This window comes from Gymnoscopelus braueri (assembly GCF_963280865.1).
Source record: "Gymnoscopelus braueri genome assembly, chromosome: 13".
NCBI classification, from domain to species: domain Eukaryota; kingdom Metazoa; phylum Chordata; class Actinopteri; order Myctophiformes; family Myctophidae; genus Gymnoscopelus; species Gymnoscopelus braueri.
This window is the reverse complement of record NC_137615.1, coordinates 20999039-21018645: the sequence shown is the minus strand read 5'-3', so window position 1 is coordinate 21018645 and position 19607 is coordinate 20999039. Positions and strand designations below refer to the sequence as shown.

Genomic DNA, 19607 nt, shown 5'->3' with positions numbered 1-19607 from the left:
TCATGGTCGATGTATCTCTTTTATTTGCTGTTATTTTGGGTATTTGTGGTGTATGTGAATGATTGGTTTTCAGTGGTGAAGAAAGAGTGGAGCAAGGAGTCAGACTACTCCTCTGTTACCACCACCTCCTAATGTGGTAGTTACGGTGGAGGTGTTGGTGAAAAGAGTGGAGCGAAGAGTCAGACTACTCCTCTGTTACCACCACCTCCTCTGTGGTAGTTACGGTGGTGATCACATCGCCAACTACTTCCTCCACCACCTCTGTCACCTCTGCCACCTCTGTCACCCCTGTCACCTCTGTCACCTCTGTCACCACCTGTGTCACTGTGGTGCTGGTACTTGTGTGGCTGTGGACGCTGCTTTCTGCCACCACCGCTGCAATGGATGCTGTAAAGATAAGGAAACATTCAATACATCATTGTTTGAACTACATGGGCCTTAAGTACAGCATATAAACTCAACACTCACTAAGGTGCTCATGTTCAGAGACCTGTGTGGCAGGTCCGACGTTTCAAATGAAGCCTATAATAATAGCATTATATTGATTGCGTTCTGGTACTGCACCAACAAAAGAATAAAAGGAAAATGCATTTTCTCTGACCTGAAGATTCAAATGCAACCACAGGTGCCGCAGCCTTCGTGACTGTTATCACCTCAACCTTGGTTGTGCTTTTACTTCCACCTCCAACTGCAACGACACTATGAGGAAGAGAGCACAAGTTATTCAGCCGTGAAGTGAAACACAATATAACACAGCAGCAACTTGAACTGTGTATGTTCTCCAAGGCTGCCATCTGGAGGCTGCTTCAATGTAAATTCTCATACAGTAAATATCTACATTCATATTTCACTTAATTTTATTTAATGACTCTACATAATAAAAAATGTCTAACTCATTGACTAGAACTGGCCAATGGCTGCTTTTTTTTTGTTGTGCTCAAAACAAACCCGCCTACCCTGTAAATTCTCCTTCAAGTAGCCTGCGGTATTCAGTGATCTCCATCTCCAAGCGGGTCTTGATGTCCAGCAGGGCTTTGTACTCCTGGCCAGTTCTCTCTGTGTCCGCATGGATCCGGGTCAGCTGGCCCTCCAGGCTCACGACAGACGCCTGCAGCGACATCATCATAGCTCCGTACCGGCCCTCCAACTCAGCCAGGGTGAGCTCCAGGGAGGCTTTCTACAAGGGCACATTCAAACAGACACAGTTTGAGCTGAGCTGAAGCTGTTTCGGTCGTTTTTTTTCTCCATTCCCCACAGACATTGTTCCTACTGTAGAGAGATGCAAAGGTCGAAGGTCACTTAAGGGGCCCCTTAGGAATTGTCTGCTCGCGTTAGCTTGTTACTTCGGTGCTTCTCGACATGCAGATGGACCCTTGTGACGTTTGTGAATCTTTCAGGGCATTATCAGAGATCACAGATCACATGTTTATTTTGATGATCATTCAATCGATTGAGTTCCACAGTATTATTTGGGTTTTAAAGGAAAAATGGCAAGACAGTAATATTATATTCATATTATCATTTGGGGCCCACTTGCAGTATCCTCACAGCCCACTAGTGGGCCCCGACCCTCGGGTTGAGAATCACTAATTTCGGGGTATGATGATGACTCTGATTGATTCATGTCCTAATTACAGTTGTTCAGTAAGTAATACATTCATGGGTACATTCATATTTATATCTATTTAAAGTATACAATCATTTTAGCAATAAGCACTGCTTAAAGGAGTAGTTCACCCCAAAAATTACTTATTTTCTATCAATTACACACACCCCATGAAGCCTTGAATTCATTGTTTTTGTCACATTCCAAAGCCAATAATTTGATGGCCAGGTCATCGGTCAGTAGGAGACTCAGAAGGAGACTCATTGAGTCTCCTACCGGAGACTCCACCGGTCATCATGTTATTGGCTCAGGAATGCGTCAAAAACGAATATATCACCATGAATGGGTTCATGGGTTGTGTAATTGATAGAAAATAAGTAATGTTTTTGGTTGAACTACTCCTTTAAGGGCTATTTTTTCTCTGTAATTGTGAATAAATATGGCTATGGGTATATCATAAATCAAGTTATGATTAAGTGACGATTACGGTAAAATGTTTAAATTTTCAAAGTTAAATTCACACTGGATTTTATAGTGCCTTCGTAACCAATGCCATGATATAGGCATCCCTACTACTCTGTGATGTCGGGTGTTCTTACCATGCTGAGGAGGGACTGTAGCGACAACTCCAACTCCATGAGTGTGGACTTGGTTTCTTTCACTTCCATGCTGGTGGTCTGGATAACTTCTACGCTTTGCATCACCTCCTGCTGAACTACTTCTGCCTGAGAGAGCACAGTGCACACACAAATCAGCATTACGAGGCACCACGCACACACAAATCAGCATTCAGATGCACCGTGCACACACACATCTGCATTCTCCACCTTTCACATATTTCTGATAATGATGTCAAGATAACAATTCATACACTGTGGGATTTGAAGTAGAAGAAAACAACAACAACAATGGAGAATCAACAATCAATCGTATAGGAACCGATTTCATTTCTGGTGTTTTACAAGTGTTGCTAGTGCAGTGTCATGACCCCCTTACCTTGCCCTTGAACCAGGCCTCTGCGTCTTTGTGGCTCTTCGCTATGCTGGCCTCATACTGCTCTCTGATGTCACTCATGATAACAGATAAGTCGGCTGCGGGAGCTGCATCCACCTCCACGTTGATCTGACCGCCCAGCTGTGTCCCTATTGTTAATTTGTCCTATGGAAACAAAAGCAGTAACTTCAGCACAGATGCACTGCACTGGAATGCACATTACCATTCACAGCACTGGCATACCAACAACGTTAACTGCGTCTACAATCATCTTGGTGCAATAAATTACAGCAAAACAACAGTAGCTATTACATGATGGTGCTCCTACCTCCTCGTGATTTCTTGTCATGTACTCTTTCTCCTCCCTTAGGCCCTCCAGCTGCATTTCCAGGTCAGTTTTCATGAGGGCCAATTCTCCCACCATCCTCCTCAGGCCAGCAATGTCAGCGTCCACAGACAAGCGAAGGCCAAGCTCACTTTCATACCTCAAATGAGACAGTTATGCCAAAGTTATGCCAAAGTTATGCTTTGGCGACAAAGTGTGAAAATAAGTCAGGTTTTAGACTTGTAACCTACAATAGTATAATTTATTTTTTATTTCCCCCAACTACATGGGTTTGTGCCAAAGATTTCTCTGGGATTATTCAGATTGCTCAAGCAAGCAGCAAGTTTGGATGTCAAACGTACTTGATTCTGAAGTCATCTGCTGCCAGATTGGTATTATCCACCTCAAGGATCAGCTCTGCAATCACAATGCCAGCAGCCACGATCTATCACATGCAAATAAGTACTTGTGTCACTTTACATCCTCTGCATCAGTGAGCATAATCATGTAATTTTCATCAAGACTGTCAAAAGAGCGTTGTGCTCATAATCTAGTAAATCAGTCAGAAAGTTGGGCTGGGCAATATATGGATGGATATTGATATAATATCCATATTGTGATATGAGACTATATTGTCTGGAGTTTTTGAATATCGTTATATTATGATATGGCATAAGTGTTGTATTTTCCTGGTTTTAATTAAGCCATATTTTATACTTTATAAAAAAAAAAAGAAAACAAAATGGCCAATCTACAAGAAATGTTGTATTATCGTCTAATACTATATATATATCACAATATCGATATATGGCCATACCGCCTACCACTAGTTTAAAGGTTTTTGTTCAAATCAAAGGCAACACCTAATAAAGAGTACTGTAACCTTCACTACAGCAGTGGTTCTCAAAGTGGGGTCCAGGGACCCCTAGGAGTCCCTCAGCAGCTTCCAGGGGTCCCCAGCTAAATTATTGATCGTTATAGGAACAAAATGGACCCTGACCGGTCTGTAACTCAGAATGTGTACTTTTGGTTCCATTACACTCTTGAGTTACAGGGGTCCATGGCCTCTAATGCATACCAAACTGGGGGTCCTTGAAATGAAAAAGTTTGGAACCATTGAAAAAACAGTACGTGACTACAGAAGGACTGAAACTACATGTCATCTGTGCATGAATCTGTTGTCATCAGAACAATGTGGTTGAACGTTACCTTGGCCCGGATCTCATCGATAATGATCAGATGGGCACTGAAATCTCGAGCTTCCACGACACGGCTGAGACCCCAGCTCTTGATCTGCTCCTCTAGCGTGAAGTTGGCTTTCTCCAGGGTGGCAACCTTTTCCAAGTACACTGCCAGACGGGTATTCAGGCCTTGCATCTCCATCTTCTCGCTGACGGCCACCACGTCACCACCTCCACCCCCACCTCCCATGCCGAATCCTCCACCTCCACCTCCAAGGCCGAATCCTCCACCTCCACCTCCAAGGCCGAATCCTCCACCTCCACCTCCACCTCCAAGGCCGAATCCTCCGCCTCCACCTCCAAGGCCGAATCCTCCACCTCCACCTCCACCTCCAAGACCAGTGGATATGCGGACACCCATGCCCCCTGCTCCTCCATACACGCTGCCAGCTTTCCCTCCCATCCCGAGGCGAGAGGACATGGCGGATCCAGCGCCCATTCCCACAGCCCCACGGCTGGAGAAGCTGCTGCTGCTGCTGCTGCTGCGAAAGGTGGAGCCCGTCATCACTGCAAAGAGATGAAGGTGTCTGGTGTCCTGTGCGAGGTGCTCAGATGGCTGAGTAAAGGCGTCCTCCCCTTCATTGATATATATACGCAGGGTTTGGTGGGTGTGACAGGTACTTTTTGAAGCCAGTAAGTAATTGATGGACGTGTGGAATGTGCTGACTTGGATTTCCTAAGGCAATTACTGATTTCACATTTTGTTCACTCTGTTTCTCACTGTGCTCTCCCAGTCACACATGTGCACGCATGTATGCATGCGTGCTCGAGCACACACACACACACACGCACACGCACACGCACACGCACACACACACACACACACACACACACACACACACACATTTATGCTACGGGGGGAGCCTTGTTCCATACTGAAACTGTTTACACTGCTGTTAGATATTGTGCATAATGTACAGCATTTGTGTGGTCTTATTTAAGTCCATTATTATGCAGTCAAAACTCTTCCACACCAACACAACATGTTCATATATTATCATAATCTCCATTAAGTCATTCCCTGGTATTAATAAGCTATGAATTGTACTAAATACACATTCATCAATTCTGTATGGTGTTACATAACAGAATGTATATCTACAAATGAGGGATTATTTTATTTGTTCCTCCAACATGTTCCCTGCTCCATTTGTGGCAGAGCGAGATAACAGCCCCATGGCGACCTGTCAGCCCATTATATGTCAGCGAAGATTGTTGAAACGATGATGCCTAGGGGACACTTTCATATCAGGTGATTTCACAGTAGTTTGTGCAAGTTCTGGCATCTCACAATGTTATGTAATGTACTGCGCCTTCGCTGAGGGGCTTTCAAGTATTGAGCTACAGGCGTTCTACGTTTAAAGATTTATTTCACAAAATAGATTGTTTTCAAGATGAGGTGACCGTTTTTTTGTATTCAGCCTGCATTTAATAGGTCAATAGGTCAAACACATAGATCACATAAAGTTAAATAAAATAGATATATAAAACGTTTCCTATGCCTGTTTAAGGTAGTGTATGAGTATCTAAGATGTGTGCGTGTAAGTGTGTGTGTGCGTGCATTTGCGTGTGCGTGTGCAAGCGTGTGTGAGTGTGTGTCTGTGTGTGTGTGTGTGTGTGTGTGTGTGTGTGTGTGTGTGTGTGTGTGTGTGTGTGTGTGTGTGTGTGTGTGTGTGTGTGTGTGTGTGTGTGTGTGTGTGTGTGTGTGTGTGTGTGTGTGCGCGTGTGTGTTTTACTGGGTGAATTAGCCTACTTGTTTTGTTATATAAGTTCATGTAACACAAGAGTCACATGGAGGAGCACCTGTACCTCCACCTGCAGCGACTGCAAGTGTAAACCCATCCTACATGAAACTCTGAAAACACTTTACTGGCATGTTATGTGACTGATGAGTTTGATAAATAATGTATTACTGTTTGTTTGTGGTTGTTTTTTGAGTCAGCAAAATCTCATGAATCGATGAGAACGTAAGGCAAGACCAGACAACTGCAGAGCTCTGACTGTCTATTTATTTGTTTGATTTGTAGGCAAATGAAGTGAGTAGGCAAATGAAGTGAGATCAGATTAAAATTCACTTAAGCAACTGATCCCTGAGGGCAAATTCAGTGTTACAGGAACAAAGACACAAACGGTGCATGACAATGTATACTGTAGCCAGCGAGGGGCAAAAATACATCAAAAAGTATTTTTATACGAATTACAAATACTGGGTCAAAACATTTATCACAATGCAAATACAAAATACTGGTCTGAGAAATTTATTTGAGATACAAATACATATTTTGTATTTTGAAAATACATTTTATAATGATTAGTCAATTCATAGATTGATTGCCAAATATTAAATTAATTGCCTATATGTCAGAATTTCTCAGAATAAATTGATCATACAAGCTGAGTATTTTTCAAGGTGTTAGGAGCAGGCAGCCAAAATGTTTACCAGTGTGTGTGATAGCGCAGGCCTTGTTATCGTTGAAAGCGAGACAAGGGCATGAACTATGGCATGAGATTGAATGCACAATCCTACACAGAGCTGCCTCTACGCTTGTTCTTCACAGACACCAGGATACTAACACCAGGTTACTACCAGGGTACTGACACCAGGATATTGACCAGGATACTGATTGGTTGATTGATTGATTGATTGATTGATTGATTGATTGATTGATTGATTGATTGATTGATTGATTGATTGATTGATTGAATACTTTATTAACAGTTTGCTGAAAGCACAGTTTAATACAAATACAATGCTAAAAGGATTGAACCCAGAAAGCACTATATGGTTTGTTTCCATTTGGATCCTGTGTATACAATTCATAGAAACATTTAGTGATGTTCTCCCCCTGTTAAACATGCAGTAATCCTGGTCACTATACTGCCTCCCCCTGGCCAGCCGGGGCACCTGATGGAGGGGAAGGGAACTGGTTGGAATAACGTGTTCCTTCCACGCGCTACGTCCAACCAGGGAAGCTCTCCCCTATCAGGTGACAAGAAGGTCAGTAGGCTCTCATGCATGCATTGAAGGAGGCATGAGCTCGGCCCTGGCCTCCCTAGGTTGGCAGAGGGAAGGTAGTGCCCAGGATTACAATTGGCACTGCGTGTAAAAAGAATGGGGTAACAAAAATCGTGGGATAAAAATTTAGAATACAAAAAAAGAAACATTTAGTGACAGACAAATAGTAAACGAGTAGTATTCAAAAAATAAAGATATGTACAGTAGACAGGTTTTGAAGGAGTGTAAGGATTCACACTTTTTTATGACTGTTGGTAGGGCATTCCACATTTTGGTGGCATAGTAACCCCTTGTTAGAGCTAAGTCTGGGTTGAACGTGATTTGTGGAGCTCCCTCTGGTGTTGTGTTTGTGGACATCTTTAACGTTGTTTAAGTAGTTTGACAGGTAGGCTACATGGGTGTCTTTGTGTTTGAAGTCTAGTGTATCTTGTAGACCAGGCCAATTGCAAGTTGCTGTACTCTGTCCTCTACCCTGAGCCATCCCACCCTAGCAAAATGAGCAGGGGTTAGATGAGTTGCAGGTGTCTGACCAGTTTGTTTTGGGATGTCTGGAGACATGTTTTTAAGGCCTTTGTGGTGCTATGGTACCATGAGGTGCATGCATAGTCATAGTGACATTGGATGAGTGCTCCAGCTAGAGTCCTCAATGTATTCCTTCTGACCAGTGAGGAGATCCTGTACAAAAATATTGTTCTACTGACACCAGGATACCGATAACAGGATACTGACACCAGGATACTGACACCAGGGTACTGACCAGGATACTGACACCAGGATATTGACCAGGATACTGACACCAGGATACTTACCAGGATACTGACCAGAATATTGACCAGGATACTGACCAGGATATTGACTAGGATACTGACCAGGATACTGACCAGGATATTGACTAGGATACTGACACCATAATACTGACACCAGGATACTGACACTAGGATACTGACACTAGGATACTGACACTAGGATACTGACACCCACCAGAATACGGACCAGGATATTGACCAGGACACTGACACCATGATACTGACACTAGGATACTGAACATACCGATATTCAGGAATATCAATAGCTGCCTACGCTACACATTAACAAAATGGGGAACACAAGGGAACTGCTACATCGTGTGCAATAGAAGAACAAGTCAGTTTACATTTTTGCTTTTAATGACTACTAGTAGGCTACTAGTCCTCCATTCTGCTCTGTCAGAGAGATTCAAAAGAAAGGAGAAAGAAAGAAGATTGTTTCTTTAGCTTACACACTGTTGTAGAGGAACAGTACACCAGTGACACCTGCTGGTTTGTAGAGGCATTGCACCCTTAAGTGTGATTTGTCCTCAAGAGTCAGACACCATAATAAGGGGCAAAACTGGATAGCTGAACATTTTCATAATATTTGGTAAATCATCAAGAGCTAACTATCCTTGGGGATTTACCATTGTAATGTTGCCCATGGTCTTACAGTAAAGAACAGTATGGCATGTATATTCCATACAAATATTATCTTATAACAAAAATGTTGTTATAAGAGATAAATTGTTGTGTACTTGGCTTTGAATTAGCTTTTATGTGTTATGTATCTGTGGGGGAAAAAACTGTTTTGGCCCTCTATAATAGAGTGAGGACTAATACAGTTTTGGGATGAGATCAGTAGAGGGCGGGACAGGGATGACCTGACTTGTAGAAAGGAAGAGGGTCACCAAACACACTTTTCCACCCAGCCCTGACATACAGTACAGACAGACACGCATGCACGCACGCACGCACGCACGCGCACGCACGCACACACACACACACACACACACACACACACACACACACACACACACACACACACACACACACACACACACACACACACACACACACACAGGCCCACCCAACAGTGTTGCGTGGGCCAGATGAGGGTGTGATACACTGCTGTCACTGCTTCCTTCACTACACTACATCAGCACTTGTAGACCATAGCAACTGTACACAAGTGTACACCGCACACAGAAGCCACAGTGACACATGACATGAGCCACTGAACAACTCTATTAGGGCAATTATTGATTATTTTCTTAGTGATCGATTACTGATGCGAAGAAATAAATGTTTTGCTCATTAACCACTTAGGCCCTATTTTTCAGTTTGTGGTACAACAGCGGCTGTTGTACCACAAACGGGGCGCAGCTTGTAGATCGGCTGTTGAACAGCCGATCTACAAGCTGCGCCTTGTTTGTAGATCTGTTATTTTTTATTAGTTTAAAAAGTTTGAAAGGAAAAAAAGCTATATTCAATTCCCCCCATAATCAATTATGTTTATTAAAATTGATTATTGATCAAATAAATTGTAATCGACCAAACATTTCGTTGGTGGTAAATGAGTCTTAAAATTAACCAACCACATACAGTAGCAATAGAAATATAGATTTTATTATATGATATCAAATAATCACATCGCAATACATACAGAACATAGTGTGAGAACAGACTGTATGTTAGTCCTGAAAAAAGCAGAAATATGGTACAGTATATACATACAGTACACATAATATTTCTTTGTTTAAAAAAATAACAGTGCTTACTTTGGTGTGATTGCCTTTCAAGGCTAAATATAAAAATCATATCATCGTGATCCAGGTAATACTTTACATACACTAATTATCATTGTTCAATTGCTCTATAGAGAAGAGCAGATGATTTTCATCTAGACATTTGATGGTACATTAAGCTACAAGCTTGGCTCTTCACACAACAGTGAGGATTGTCGTTGTCTGGAGAGAAGGCGCTGCCAAATAAACTCTTATCAGTTCACAAAATAGACAATAGCAGGAAAGACATGCCATATTCAGGGCGTACCCACACATTGTGTCCCGTCTGTGACCCTTGACCCGAACCTTCCACAGTCAGTGACTCACATACCGAGGCCAAATATGCTTATTAGACTTATCCTCCTGTCCATTATTTCAACGCTCACTCATACGCTATGTTGTTGGTCCAAGGAGGAGGACCGTTGTCATAAATTAAGTGTATTATCTTATTAAAAATATTCAATTTAGATAAGACCCTGGAAAACATCAAAGCAGCCAGTGTTCTGCTCTGTGGTGGCACATTAAAATCACAATCAGATTAGTTTAGAGGTGTTTCTGAACCGTAAATAGAGGTTATTTAGGCCAAAACTTTTCAAAAGGTTTCAAAATTCTTCACATTTCTTTTGAAAATATATTTTTATCAACACAATGCATTACAAAAAGTACATTAATATACTTTTTTTTCACCTTTGCAAGCTTTAAGAGCTTTTGTCATGAAACCCTGCATACGGACATGTATGCAGAACAAGTCAGTCCAGTTGAGAAGAAGCATTGCTTTCAGATTTCAGAAGATTCAGAAGGCGTTACAGTTGTAATAACACTTGTGACCAACATGATCACTGGTCGGGGGTCTGGCTCAGATATAGAGGTTAACAGTCCCAAGATATTTATTTTATTACCTAGTTTAGTTTTCACCATCATCAAACGATGTGGGGCACTGGAGTCATAATGGACACACGCACACGCACACACACACACACACACACGCACACACACACACACACACACACACACACACACACACACACACACACACACACACACACACACACACACACACATCTAGCATTTAAATATGCAGAATCCAATCATTTTGATGCCATTATAATGATTATTGTAATGTACAGTATCAGAACTTCTCAGGGACAATGAAGGGTAGGTACATCTGTCAGGAAGACACAGTCCTCCACAGGGTCATTGGTGAGTTGAAAGCCCAGCATGCTGGTGGTAAACAGGTAGCGCACGTCCTCGGGTCCAAAAAGACGGGCGATCTCGAGTAGGAATGTGACATCAGCGAGGAACTCAAGGGGCCATGAACTCACCCATTTTGGATGCTGTCAATGCACTGAATGGGACATTATCACGTTTAATCAGACTATTGATTGGTCGAATCAAGAGATACTGACCTACCGACGGGGCTCAGTAGGTGTTTTGTATAAAGTATAGTTTTGGACCGCGTCGGTGGCGCGCTGTCTCAAGCGAACTTGAGCCACGAGAGGCACCACCGAGCGAGCTAAAGCGAGCGAGTTGTCGTGCCGAACGTTGCAAAGTTTGCCTGAACCGACTCAGCGCCATCCGAGTTATGTACGGATAGGCACAGAATCGTAAATCATGTTTTGGGGTTAGCGTTTGCCCCAACTTTCATCAACCCACAGAATAAAAACACCTACTGAGCCCCGTCGGTAGGTCAGTATCTCACCTACTTAGACCAATCAATAGTATGATTTAAGGTGATAATGTCCCATTCAGTAACCTGACGCTTCCAGATCCAAAGAAGCTTTCGTCACACATTTGTTTCTCATGAGAAACTAGTTACTCAATACCGCCCCCATCTGGCAGAGTCAGGTTACCCATTCAGTGCATTGACATCATCCAAAGCCGGTGATGAACTACCCTAATGGTTCTCAGCGTCGAGTCTGGGGACCACCAGCGGCCCAAATTACGGGTCTATAACTCTGACAGTGTAAAAATGTAAACATTTGTACACTCTCAGAGTTAAATAAGCACTGAGGATTTTACAGTGTACATTGGGGTTCCAGTATAGTTTAGTTAAGTGATCCTCAACCTTTTTAATTCCAAGGACCCCCAGTTTGAGATGTATTAGGGCCACGGACCCCCATTTTATATGATTTGTTATCCCTGGGACCCCAAACTACACTGTAAATTTAACTCTGAGAGTTACAGACCTGTAAGGGTCCATCTGGACCGCTGGTGGGCCCCCAGACTAGACGTTGAGACACAGTGATCTACCGGGTCTATCAGGAGCTGCCGTCGCCATTTTTGGTCTTCAACACCACTAAGATGACCATGACGGGGATCAGGCAGATCGGCGTCATCACCAGGGCAAAGACGATGCCTGGTGGCGGTTCGGTGAGCTCCTCCGTGGGGCAGTCCTGGAAGAACTTGGCGTGGATGTCCACAAAGATCTGCTCCACCAGCGGGTTCGGCCATGGGATCAGGAGACACTCAGCTGTCTCCTCTGTGCAAATGGTGAAGTTATTGTACGCACTGCCGTGAGGAGGGAATGAGGGTTGAGAAGTGATACCAGCATAGAAAACATCTATTAGTGTGTTATTTAACCACTTAAAAGCCTATATGCATCATTGACTGGAGATCCCCCAGGGGTCTACATTCATCCCCTCCTTTTGTCCCCCTATACCAAATCTCTTCGTCAAAAAGAGGTGGTCTACAATGCACATGTAGATTGTGTCTACTATTGCCCAGAATATGGACGCTATAGGGTTCATGTGGTTAACCTGTGTACGACGTAATAATAATTTTATCATGGAGAATAGTATGAATGCAAATATGCTTGTTTACCTTCTTACGTTGCTCCAAATGCACCAGTCGGTATTGTTCAGTGAATTCATAGTGTCTTCAAACACTTTGGAGCACCGGTGTTGAACCAGAAATTGGAGGCAATCCAGTGGAGGCACTCCATGGCAGAAGTCACAGATGTCCTTACAAACTGTACCGTTCCCACAACCTACATGAATTCAAGTGTGTGTGTGTGTGTGTGTGTGTGTGTGTGTGTGTGTGTGTGTGTGTGTGTGTGTGTGTGTGTGTGTGTGTGTGTGTGTGTGTGTGTGTGTGTGTGTGCGTGTGCGTGTGTGTGTGTGTGTTTCAGAGAGAAAGAGAGACAGAGATTATAATTTAGTAAAGAAAGGATCTCATGTAGATACTGAGTGTCCCTTTGCATAGGGAAATGATATGGTTAAAATGTCATCCTACCATATGTACCAGCAGAATCAGCATAAGACGTATCTGGAGAGTAATAAGAAAATAAAAACAGTGTTAAGATTCAGAACACAACATAACAGCAAGTTGAAAAAAAGGCCTATACATTTCTACTCCGTAAATAAAACGTAAATTCTAACATGCAGTATACTTCAGTGGTGAAGAGAGTTTTATACATCAGCATTCTTGTCTATAGCTCATCGTCACTGAAAATGTCCAACACTGTGAGACACACATTTGCAGCTGTGAAGGAGAGAGCACACACTCACCGCAGAGAAAGGAGAGAAACACCCCAAAGAAACCAAGCACTCCCTTCATGTCAGAGAAAATCTATAAAGGTGCGTTTAACCCAACTGATGACCATGTATAATGAGGCTAAAGTTCCTAGACCGCGTACAGCGAGGCATAACAGGAAACCCGACAGGGTGGGAGAGACGCCGTGTAACCTTCGGTTACCAGATGTCCAAACGGTGTTACCCGCGGTTACCAGATGTTCTCCGAGGTTCCGTCTGTCTGCCCTGCGCCTTGGCAGCAGCTCTTCCTCTGTCCAACGCACATTTCTTTAGGATTTGCTTGCCTTTTTAAAGGGGTGGAGGCAACAACGATTGTCCTCTCCATTCTCCCAAATAAAAGGGAGCACACCCAAGCTAGGCTGGACTCACATCTGAAAACCCTTTACTCTTTAACTCTTGTTCTGCTTTTTAGTCTCAGTTTCTCACAGTGGAAGGCCTGGCCGGCTCGCAGCATGTGATTTATTTGCCTTTTGGGCTGCCTCTGCCAAATAGGAAACATAAGTAAACATTTAGGGCTTGGGGTTTAGGGGTGGATGTAATCATGACTCTGCATGGGTGTGCTGTGCAGACAGCCATGATTTCATATTTGGGTTAATTTAATCAAATCTGGAAGAAGTTGTTATGAGGGCTAGCCAGCTGTTTAGAAAAAGCCCATACCCACCCCCACACACACACAGACACACACACAAACACACAGTCACACAGTCACACACACACACACACACACACACACACACACACACACACACACACACACACACACACACACACACACACACACACACACACACACACACACACACACACACACACACACACACACACATGCAGGCTAGTAATGAAAACTTACTGTGTGAGACCTCCTGACTTCGCAAGGCTCAAACATGACGATCCTGGGAATATGGGTGGACTTTATGTGTAACAGGCCATCCCTGGCAATGTGGAGCTAATAAGTCTTTTATACCGGAAGGTTTGTTTTGCATCGTAACACTGCTTTTCAAAGATGACTCATTAAAGCTTTGCATCCTAACCCGCGATCGTTGCATGGAGCAGTGATCAAAGTCTAAAAGCATCTTGTGGGAGAGAGAGAGAGAGAGAGAGAGAGAGCTGCTTTCGTTGAATGAATCAAAGGATAAAGAAATGCTCCATGTCTTCTCAGGACAAACATGTTAATGTGTGTCACTGTGTCCACATGTTGAGCCACTCTCAACATCTGTTTGCTGAGCAACATTTTGATTTAGTAATGACATCAGGAAAAAGTGTCTTTTCGGCAGAGGAGGAGCTCAGGGTTTGGGGGGAGTTGGCAGGGGGGGAGGGGTAGGGAGGCACAGGATGAGGAACAGAGAAGGGGGCCTGCTCCACAGCTCCAGTTGTTTCACAATTCAGGGTTCATGCGTTGATCACAGACGTTGTATGGGGTGAATGACGAACAAATACAGGAAGTGAAACACGGCGGGGGCGACTTGTAATGAGGTTTGAGTTAACCTTTGACCCCCACACCATTGCGGGCCTGGTGTCTGCTGCTGCCGACCCCTTAAGCCTGATTTATGCTTCGTCGTACGACGTGTCATGCGCCGGAAATAGCAGACCTACAAGCTCAGGTCTGCAATTTTCTGCGCACGGCACCATCGTACGATGGTGCATGAGTTAGACTTCGCTGTGGAGACCTCCCCTGGAGTTTGTCTTGGGTTCTTGTGATAGCGCACACACTGAGAGATCTTGGCAGAGTGTAGAGTTTGTCCTGAACAAGGGGTTCGTCAGTTCCAAACCAGCCAACTGTGTTTATGAAAATGGTCCAAGAGTTCCCTGTGGATCTGTGTCTTATTTCAAAGTCAAAGCTTATTATTTACGTAGTACAAGACGTAGTACAAGACGACTCAAATCTTAAACCAACATACTGTAGGTGCAGAAGATGCCTATTGGCTGGGATGTCCAATTGAACTAATTAGATAAAATCAGACACGTGCACACATAAGAGCCAACCAGCGCCTAAGCACAATTGCCTTCACAGGAGAAAGTGCCCTTTTTATGGCTACATAATTTCTCTCATTTATGTCTCTCTTGATGAACCACAGTTGCTCTGCACACTGTCTCATTCAATACAAAGGCTAGAGTAGGTTGTTTTGTTTCCCCCTCCTGATCATGCACGTCACGGCCAAACGTGTGAACTTGTAAGGTTCCGCTGATAGGGTTTTTAACTGGTAATCGGTCAAAATTCTAAAGCCTTTTCATCCATGGATTTTTCTGTAATATATAAAGTATGTACATATACTATACTGTTGCTTGTCTGGATCTAGACTGTTTAGCTTCTCTGGTTTCAAATAATTCTACTGTCCTCCGGTAAGTAATTTTATTTTGTTGTAGTATTTTGTTCTAAATTCAGTTTTTATTCAGGTTGTAAATGAATTATTATTGCTTTTTTAATTTATTTTTGTATTGTGTGGTGTGTGTGTGTGTGTGTGTGTGTGTGTGTGTGTGTGGGGGGGGGGGGGTAGGGTTAGGGTTAGCTTCCAAGGTTAGGGGGGCTCCCAAAAGTGCACGCCCTGCAAAGATATTATGCATAGAAATCAATGACATCAATAAAGAAAATGAAAGCTGTCCACTTACTACCAGTGATGTTCATGGGCTCTGTTATTTGATACCCTGTAGAAAAGAGATGCCAAGTTAGTGACTGGTTCTATAGAAAAGTGTGAAGGATACATCACAACAAAATCCTAGTGTTTTCTGAGAGTGTATTTTTACTCTTACACTTTTAAACAAACACTCATGATCTTGCAGTGTCACTGTCCAGTGCTAAATGAAATGTATTTTCTTCATCATTTTAACAATAAACAAACGACTTACCTGATGTTGTGACATGTGGCACCTCTAACTCTTCATTGACCAGGCCAGCTACTACTGTGCATCCAGCTATGGGAGAAATACATTCACAATGCTATAATGAGCAACACAACACATAGGACTATACATAAAAAGATATCATACAGAAGTAATAATGTGATAAAGGATGAAAATGACATGAATATAAATGAGAGTGAATCAAACAGAAAACATTGGTCAGTGTTGAGTGTAGTGCATCCTCTCATTGTCCTGCATGCGTCTGAGGAAATTCCAGGGAAGGAAAATAGACCATTCGACCTGACTCATGCGGTTTCTTAGTAGGATAACAAACTAATCTGAAATGTTTTACAATGAACAAGTCAACTGTCCTTCTGAACTTGATAATAATGTACATTTCACACCATTAAGATCAATGTGAATCACAAATGTGAATCACAAATGTGAATCACAAATGTGAATCACAAATGTGAATCACAAATTCTTTGAATATATACATTTTTTAAAAACACTTTGCTGTCACAACTGTAAAAAAATAAGAAAAATAAAAAAATGATCAACACAGCTCAGGTTTACTTAGTGCCCCTTGAGCAAACCTTCTGTTGGTCTAAAACTCAATCACGGGACCAGCTAAGCTCCGTACTAAACACCCATTTGCTCTTCAAGTTACTGAGCATTCCACTTCTGAGGTGAGAAAAAGGGCATGTGTGTTCCAGAGCCCTCTAACTCCTCACTACAGGAGTGCTGCAATGCTGGACAGAGGGGGAAAAATCTACTACTTACCCAACAGGCACAGCACCAGAAAACACCTCATTTTGCTCTGTACCTCTTCCCTGGTGTGGACACAGAATACATATCTCAAACTTTTTAGCAGGAAGGCTCTATAAAACAACAGGAAGCTCTCATTTCCTAGGATGGGCGGATTGGGTGGACTCCCACAATGGGACAGCACAGAGAGCGCCCCTGATAAGGGGAGAAGAGAACTACTGTGGTGCACTGGTCCACCACCTTAATCCCCCCCCCCTCCCCTCTCTCTCTCTCTCTCTCTCTCTCTCTCTCTCTCTCTCTCTCTCTCTCTCTGTTTCTCTGACCCCCCCTTCTCTCACACACATTCTTTCTCTTACCCCCCTCTGCTTTTTCCATAATTCTGATGTAGCAGCTAACACAGTACAGTTGTCATACAACTTAATTGAGGCTTAATTGAAGTTAGCTCAAATTAACAAATTGTGTAGATATCTGACTGGCAACTCCATTTTCCATTTGTCCATCTTCTATTTGTGTGATTTCTATAGATTAAAAGTTTGTTTAGACCTTGGTTATGTTTTTGTTTGTTTTTTTAATAACGGTTGTCAGCTTTGTGTTTTTTTCTTAATTCGGCTATGTCGTCGATTTATTTAAGATGAATCAAAACAGCTATACTTTCAAAATAAAAGGGATCCTTATTCTGACAGCAACAGTAAATAACATGCAAATGACTTGTAGGCAAGCAGTGTCATTCGTTGGGAGCAATCACCAGGCTTTTGTGTTGCATGGTTGTATGTTTGCGGTAAGTTTATGCTCACTGTAGGACTGTATGCTGTACAGTACACTGCCTGTGCATGGCTGCATATCGTCGTTAACTTGCTGTTGTTTTGAGTGTTGCTGAATTTTGGAATATGTTTTTGCATGTGCTCTGTTACATCATCCCCAAGCCCCCATTTCTACCCCCTACCCCCCATCTGGCTGTGATACAGCGGACGGCCTCTCCCTCCCAGTGACGTCAACACTAAGCTGCTGTGGTACGGAGAGGCAGCGGGGACCTCCAGTGAGTCGAGAGAATGATGCACTCGTCCACGTCACTGATCCACTCTCCCTCAGCTGCCGGAGGAGTCTGGGACTGGGCCAGGTCAATCTGGGCCAGAATGACTTCCATGTTTCAATCCACATAAAGGACGCTTTCCTTTCCATCAAACAGATTCGGATAACACCAACAAAAATAAGAGCTTAAATGCATCAAAGTTTAGTTAAGTTGAAACGTGCCGTGTGGATTTGCCTGCGAGAGATAGCGTAACATGAATCATCTGTTCTAAAACTCAAGCCTGCTCAGTTTACCACATTTTAGGTCAGTAACGTTGTACCAAATGATTGAAATGTAAGGCTCAGATAAATGTTTAATGGTAAGACAAAACACAGGAATGCTCCACACATGTCAGTCAGTGCGTTTTCTCTAAATGATCGAGGGTTGTTTCTTCAGCTGCACAGTGAATCTTTTGAACTGTTGCATGCCCAAGCTTTTGACACAGATCACAGGGGCCGCAACATATCTGACGATATCAATCCCAAAGTCAGATGCCAAGACAAACGCTCACAGTTTACATTATACATAATTAAAATGCTTCCTCTGATAAGGCCTCCCTCCCGGGCTTATCTTTCCTGCGTGTTTGCTTTTGTTTTAAGGTCCCAGTATGTATCAACATGGCCTAGCTACTTCAAACAGCCATGTGTACGTGCCAGGCGTGCTGTATCAATAGGAGATACTGTCCTCACTGGACGTATGTCTACAGAATGATGACAAGTGGTAATGAATGAGCAGGCCTTTACAGCAGTGGTTCTCAAAGAGGGGTCTGGGGACCCCCAGGGGTCCTTGAAAAAGTTTGAGGGGTCCCCAGCCCAAATTTGCTAATATAGCATAAAAATCTGTTTAATCACTTTAAACCTAGATACATTGGCTATTTTATTATAAATATCCGTTCTATCTAGATCGGCTATTTTCAAAAAGTATTGAAAAAAGTGTGGAATATTTTAAAAATATTTTAGCAATACATATTTTGTATGGGAGGCCTTGGCTGGCACAAAATATTTTCTGATGGGGGTCTGCAGACTGTGGACAAATACATTTTAACGTGGGGGTCCTCCTTGACAAAAAAAAGTTTGAGAACTACTGCTTTACTGTGCTGCAACAGAGCAGCCTGGTGGAGAAACAAAAGTTATTTGAATCAGTCTCCCTCTTGACTGCACCACCAGTGCTGTTCCGTGTCACTCACCAAGTCAAGTACCAAGCGATGGCTTGCGTACCCTGGCCTGGACTGAACCACGTTAGGGCAGCAGCATCAGCGTATGTCACACCAATCATTCCAAGCCAGGTTTCATAGACCAGGGGTCTTCAACGTTTCTCAGGCCAAGGACCCCCTAGCCGAGAGAGAGATGAAGTAGGTACCCCCACTACATATTGTATGAAATTGTGTTGCAGATGAAACTTTTTCATAGATTTCATAGATAGCTTCATAGACTTGTTTGACAGCACTGTCATCAGTGTATGATGGATTCAAGTGTATTTAACCACTTAAACCGTCAATACTTCATTCTGTACTTAGTCTGCTTCTTTTTCCCTCTACACCAAACCTCTTTGCTGAAAATAGCCGGAAATGCAGGCTTGCATATTGGCTATTTTTGGCTAAAGTTCCACTCAGAATAGGGATGATAGGGTTCAACTGGTTAATGTAA

The 19607-nt window shown here is 43.0% G+C and overlaps 2 protein-coding genes across 4 annotated transcripts; both read right to left on the bottom strand.

The window, feature by feature from the left end:
- LOC308098564 (keratin, type I cytoskeletal 19-like) lies at window positions 1-4713 on the bottom strand. 2 transcript variants are annotated; one of them, XM_080446975.1, is made up of 9 exons: window positions 4484-4713; window positions 4134-4450; window positions 3287-3369; window positions 2928-3084; window positions 2603-2764; window positions 2206-2331; window positions 957-1177; window positions 602-699; window positions 1-387 (listed from the first exon to the last, which is right to left on the bottom strand). In XM_080446975.1, exons 1-9 carry the CDS (start codon window positions 4668-4670, stop codon window positions 185-187), a joined length of 1554 nt encoding a protein of 517 aa, XP_080303101.1. In that variant the 5' UTR covers window positions 4671-4713; the 3' UTR covers window positions 1-184. The 2 variants fall into 2 exon arrangements, with proteins under 2 accessions (XP_080303101.1, XP_080303102.1); XM_080446976.1 differs by having other exon boundaries at window positions 4134-4429; window positions 4496-4713.
- A 4866-nt stretch (window positions 4714-9579) lies between these two features.
- On the bottom strand, window positions 9580-17007 carry ramp2 (receptor (G protein-coupled) activity modifying protein 2). 2 transcript variants are annotated; one of them, XR_013934256.1, is made up of 7 exons: window positions 16908-17007; window positions 16131-16196; window positions 15894-15929; window positions 12988-13020; window positions 12577-12742; window positions 11456-12264; window positions 9580-11162 (listed from the first exon to the last, which is right to left on the bottom strand). XR_013934256.1 is itself a non-coding variant. In XM_080446304.1 (6 exons), the coding sequence occupies exons 1-6, from the start codon at window positions 16936-16938 to the stop codon at window positions 12015-12017; spliced, it is 582 nt and encodes a 193-aa protein (XP_080302430.1). In that variant the 5' UTR covers window positions 16939-17007; the 3' UTR covers window positions 9580-12014. The 2 variants fall into 2 exon arrangements, 1 of the variants encoding a protein (XP_080302430.1); XM_080446304.1 differs by having other exon boundaries at window positions 9580-12264.
- Window positions 17008-19607: the final 2600 nt, after the last annotated feature.